General features: G+C 33.4%; 1 protein-coding gene across 1 annotated transcript; it reads left to right on the top strand.

Moving 5' to 3' along the window:
- The first annotated feature begins 3,612 nt into the window (after positions 1 to 3,612).
- Positions 3,613 to 5,273, top strand: LOC101205096 (NDR1/HIN1-like protein 6). Its single transcript, XM_004140840.3, has 2 exons — positions 3,613 to 4,602; positions 4,935 to 5,273. The coding sequence occupies exons 1-2, from the start codon at positions 3,860 to 3,862 to the stop codon at positions 4,951 to 4,953; spliced, it is 762 nt and encodes a 253-aa protein (XP_004140888.1). The 5' UTR covers positions 3,613 to 3,859; the 3' UTR covers positions 4,954 to 5,273.
- Positions 5,274 to 6,000: the final 727 nt, after the last annotated feature.

Below are 6,000 nucleotides of genomic sequence, written 5' to 3'. Positions count from 1 at the left end.
TAAAGATAGAGAAAATTTAAAAGCTAAGGACCTCCAAATTATGAATGCTCTTTTTCCTATTTAAAATCAAGTAAAGTTAGGCAATGATAAGTGTTTCATAGACTATGATAGGAGGGCACCTAGCAAGCTAAGAACATCCATGCACTTTCTTTCTACATGCAATCAAACATTTAATACAATCATTCTTTTCATTCAAAAATTCGATCAATGATGAATCAGAAGTATTCACTAATATTCAATATTCACAAAATATTTCCATGCCCATGGGCTTGATCTAATAATGATGAGAATCTAAATTTGGGTATAGAGAGCTATTTTTGTTTTAAATAACGAAAAATTCTAAACCCAAAATAAAACTTATTTGATAAATAAAATATTGTTACGTTATTAATATTTTAATGAATTTTAAGTTATACACCGAGAAAAAAAGTTAAACCTGATTTTATTAATAAATATTCGATGTAAATTTTCATTAAATATTTTTTTTTTCTTTTTTAAATGGTATGTATAATAAGTGTTTGATGTAAAATTTCACTATAAAAGGATTATTTCTTTTCTCTCAAAACACAACACAACTATAAAAAAGAAAAAAAATCATATCTTGAGAGCAATGGATTAAAAGAAGGGTATTCTTAGGTGTGGAGCTTTGAGCTCAACCTTTCACTGCATAGTGGTTTGAGCTACACAACGTTTTAGTTGAGTTGTATATATCTTGGAAGGAACAAACTAGAGAATATATATTGCACTAATAGTTGATATAAAGAGACAATACAACACACACTACAAGGGACTTGAATCTCCTTAAGGAGAGCGAGATATTCATGTCTTTGTTAACATATTTGTTTTCTTAATATCAACTTCATTTTTCTTTGTAATTTTTCCATCAATTTTAGGAAGATATTTGAGATGGATTCGCTTTTGAGAAATCAAATGGAATGCTAGAGATCTCAACAAGCAAACTTTAAAGGATGAAAAGAGAATACTATTACAAAATCAGGTTTTCATGACTCCAACAAAATGTTATTACTACTTTTTGTGATCTTTTTTTAGTCTTGGAATCCACCGTCAAGAAAAGTGTATAGATGACTAATGAAAAACTTATAAAAATTGGTTGTTTCATGACTTACAAATTCAAACAACAATAATCATTAGTTATCTATGATCGTAACATTGTTTTATGACAATTTATCATTGTTAATAAATGACGAAAAAGTTAACTTTTTATGTCAATTAACACTTTACATTGACATTAAACATATGTCACAAAAACACTAATTTCATATTTAAAGTATACAAGTGGCTTTATCAACGTCATTGAATTACGAACTTTGAAATGTAAAAAGGTTTTCACAATGATGGATAACTATTTGTTTCCTACTTGTTATTGCACCTATAATTCTTCTAAAATTTTCCAAAAAAATATACATCTACACAACCGATAAAAAAAAAAAAACACATATAAATAACTTTGTTGCGTGGTTTCTTCCGTTCAATATGTTTTTCCAATACCTAGGAAAAAAACAACATTCATTTGATTTCTCTAATCAACCCATATTTTTCAACAACCAAACTAACGATCGAACTTAACCGAAAAAGATCTGCTTAATTACAAAACATCTTTATAAAGTACCTAAAACAAGATTTAAGATATGTGTTTCCTCAAAAACAAATGTCGAACAAGATGTATTAACTTGCCAAGTCGAGGTCATCGTAGGTACAACCCCATGGTCTAGATCATCAATGTAGGACTCCACGAAACTGGACCTCTAATAACCATTGCTCCATTTTGCTTAGCCCTTGTCCTCTAAAAAAGTTAGTAAATGCATCAAGTTGAGGCCAAAATTACCTCAAAATCTTGAGTCAAGTAGCAGCTTAATAAAATCGTTCAAGCAAGTAAAGGGCAGTTAAAATATACATAAACAAAACAAATGAAGATTGATAAATAGTTTATACTTGTGAATGAAAACAATACATTCTTCCAAGTACTGGAGATCAGTGGATATGAAATCGAAAACTACTTACATGAATGTGGTCTCTCGAGCATGGTACAAATTTCAGTAAGTCTTAAATCATTTTTAATTCACCTACATAAACATGTATGAATTATACATAATTACTTAAATAATAGTAAATCATTAGTAAGTTAAAAAAAGTATTACACTCGAACTAAAGAGAGAACAAAAAAAAAGTGCAATTCAACATTTTCAAAAAATGTTTTCTAAAACGTAAAGATCAACATTAGTTTCCCCTAAAGCAGAAAAATTGTGTACTAACCAAAATTTAGCATATACGAAAAATGAGTACTAGAAACAACACCACCACTAACTTCTTGCATGCAACCAACGCTTGGTTCCATATCATGAATCCTAAAAAATTAATGAGCAAGAAACATGGGATCTTGATCAACTTGGAAAGTCCATTGGAAAACAAAGTTCAGGTATAGATTTAACAAATATTCAAGAGAGAGAAAGAGAGAGGTTACCGGCAACTATAACTTACCTAAATGGATCTCTTGGGATGAGATAACCCTTCAATCCCTTAAACCTGATGTGGCTTCTTACACATGTAGCAATTGAGAGGATGATTTGGTGTGTTTGGGTTATTGTGTCCTCGCCAAGTGTTTCTCGTGTTGGGTTGAGAAGGCTTGCGGTCTCCATTAGGCCGACATATGTTTTCATCGACAACTTTGAAAGAATTCGGTCAGCTATTTCTATTTCTTCCAGGTGAAGAAATTTGGTGACTTCTCGTATCTTGAGAGTCACTAGACATATCGAACAAACATTCAGCTACTGCATAGGTTGATGTGAGGTTTTGAACTCTCTATTCATATAGTTTAGTCTTTGCCCACACATTCAGTCCTTCAACAAAATATAGGATTTTTTCTTTTTCTAACATATAACAATGTCTAACATCAGCCTTGCAAATTATTTTCCATACCCCGGAATGATGCCAGTGTGTTTTAATTCATGCAGTTTCACCCGAGCCAGAATTTTGACATATTTCTCAGAAAAAACTACGAGTGAAGTTCTTTCTTTAAACTGTGTCAGGTGTCGATCATGCAACATTCTTCTTGAATATCAACATATTGGGACCTCCACCATAACTTTTCATCTTCAGGCAGATGTATAGTCGCCAATGTCACTTTGGCTTCTTCTGTAACGGCCTTCGTGGCCTTAAAGTATTAGCGCTCGATATCAAAGATGAAATGTTCTAATGCCTTTGCATCTCTTGCCCCACAGAAGGACTTGGGCTCAAGAATTTTTATTCTACCAACTGGAATTGCTCCTCCAGCCAGAGCTTGGTTTGCCATTGCTCGCATTGTAAGGTTCATCTTCATGTTCACCTCTGAAATTTCATTCATAGACGACCGAACACCGCATCAATAGCATTGAGTTTCTTAAAAAAATCATCAATAGCATTGCAACATGTGTGATTAAATACAAATCCAATTTATTTTTAGTTTGAAACTTGGTTGGTTGCCTATAAATAAATATATATATAAGAGATAGTATATAAGAGTTGGAATATTAGGTGTGGTTAAATTGTAATCTTGAGAACAACCGATGAAAGTGAATGCGGTGAGGGAAAAACATGGTCCTTCCTCATGAAAGTGACCTCTCATTTCCCTTAATTCCTTTAAATACCTTCCTCCTCTCATATTCCCCGTCTTTCTCTCTGTTTCTATCTGTTTCTCTCTGTTTCTCTCCATTTTTCCAAAAATATTTCCCCCATATTCTCTCATTCTCTCTCACCCCCTCCTCCATTCAATTCAATCCCCTTCCATCTTTTCAATCCCTCATTTCCCATCCATTCCCTCCCTTTGATCCAAATCTCACTTCCTCAATACTCTCTCTCTTCCATGGCGGATTTGCCATTGAAACCGCCTCTCCAAAAGCCCCCTGGCTACAAGGATCACAACACCACCGCCACCTCCTCCTCCTCCGCCTCCACCGCCACCCACCTTCCTCCACCTCTCCGTCCCAAACCTCGTCCCCCTTCCTCCTACAAACCCAAGAAACGCAAACGCAATTGCTGCAGAACATGCTGCTGCATTTTTTGCTTCCTCATCCTCTTCCTCATCGTTGTTGCCGCCCTCGCCCTCGCTCTCTTCTACCTACTCTACGACCCAAAACTCCCCGTCTTCCACCTCCTCGCTTTCCGGATCTCGTCCTTCAAAGTCTCCACCACACCGGACGGGTCGTTCCTCGACTCGCAAGTGTCGATTCGAGTGGAATTCAAGAATCCAAATGAGAAGCTTTCGATAAAGTATGGTAAGATTGAGTATGATGTCACGGTGGGGCAGGCGACGGAGTTTGGGAGGAGAGAGTTGGCTGGATTTACGCAGGGGAGGAGGAGTACAACGACGGTGAAGGCGGAGGCGGCGGTGAAGAATAAGATGCTGGCAGTTGAGGATGGGGGGAGGCTGTTGTCGAAGTTTCAGAGTAAGGCGCTGGAGGTGAAAGTTGAAGCGGAGACGGAGGTGGGTGTGGTTGTTCAAGGATGGGGATTGGGTCCGATCACCGTCAAGTTGGATTGTGAGTCTAAATTGAAGAATATTGATGGTGGTGATATGCCTACTTGCAACATCAATTTGCTCAGATGGTATTTTCTTCCATTCTCTTTTTCTCTTTTTCAATCATATCTTATATTCCTATAAATATAATTTTACTTACATATATTAACACTCTCCTATAATAATAATAATTTCTAATGTCTCTAATTCAATACTCTCATTATCTAATTCAATTGTTTTTATAAAACAAAAAGATTGGCTTAAATGTAAATGACTTTTTGAACCACCAAGAAATATCATCATGATTGCATCTTCCAAGGCTATCACTTCTTTGTTCCACATCTAATGAATTTGAAATATATATATAAACAAATGAATTATTGTAAAGTACTTATGGGTTCTTTTTTGCTTCTAATTGCAGGATCAATATACGTGGATGAAATTATTCCTCCCAAGAATTATATTTATATTGAAAATGATAATATAATCATTTTCTCGATAATATAATCATTTTCTCTCTCTTTTTTAATTTTTTATATTGGGGTGAAAATTTTCTTTTTGCAATTCTTTTCCTTTTTTCTTTTCCTACCCAAATTGATTTTTCTTTTAGAATGTTCAAATGATTTATTTTAACCAAATACATCAACTATATTATTCGAGAGAAAAAAGAAAAGGAAAAAGAAAAAAAAAAGGTTTCAAATGTACTGATGTAACAGCCTTTATATTTCAAGTTTGAATTATTGTAATTAATATGTAAAGATATACTGTGTAATTTGATTTTGAAAAGAGACTTGTTTTTTTCTCTTTTTTTTTTCTTCTAATTATTAATATGTTTGTTTATTTACTTAAATTTTGTTTCCTTTAAAAAGACTTCTTTAATTTATGTTAATAAAATATTATGTCATGAAAAAGTTGGGCTGAAATATCCTAATTTAGATGTCAATAGTATGATTCTTCTCAAAATTGGATATTGAAGCAAGTTTTGTTTCGTTTATCATTATCATTTATTCAAAATTTCTTTTATGTTGAAATTTTACATCTTACGTTAAAAAATCAAATAAATATGGATGTGAAAGTATGAATTTACACAAATATTACAAGATGATATTACAAGAATACATCGTAATCAACCAAGTCTTTTATAATTATTTTAAAAATATTTCTATGCATATATTTCTAGCCAATTGGAATAATATGATACTCGATCAACATCCAAAATTCAAACTTTTGTTATGGAGTTATTATTTAGATTGATAAAAGAAGTAGGTAAGAGACATGATATGATATGTGCACCTTCGCGACGACGGGACCTCAAAGGAAACCAAGAGATGGGATTGGATGTAAATGTGTCATCTTCTTCCAATATATTTCGTTTTTGCTGAAAACATTCTCTCAACAAATTGCTTCAAATCTTAGACTGTCTTTTAAGGGGAAAAAAAAACTCCTTACCTACTAATTGGTTTTAGAAATTAAATTCAGCACATTTT

Source organism: Cucumis sativus, chromosome 6, assembly GCF_000004075.3.
Source record: "Cucumis sativus cultivar 9930 chromosome 6, Cucumber_9930_V3, whole genome shotgun sequence".
In the NCBI taxonomy this organism is placed as follows: domain Eukaryota; kingdom Viridiplantae; phylum Streptophyta; class Magnoliopsida; order Cucurbitales; family Cucurbitaceae; genus Cucumis; species Cucumis sativus.
Note: the sequence above shows the minus strand (reverse complement) of the source record. Positions and strands in the feature narration are given on the sequence as shown.

Bases quoted from the DNA above. Each gene is read 5' to 3' on its own strand.
- LOC101205096 (XM_004140840.3), top strand. From the start codon at position 3,860: ATGGCGGATTTGCCATTGAAACCGCCTCTCCAAAAGCCCCCTGGCTAC.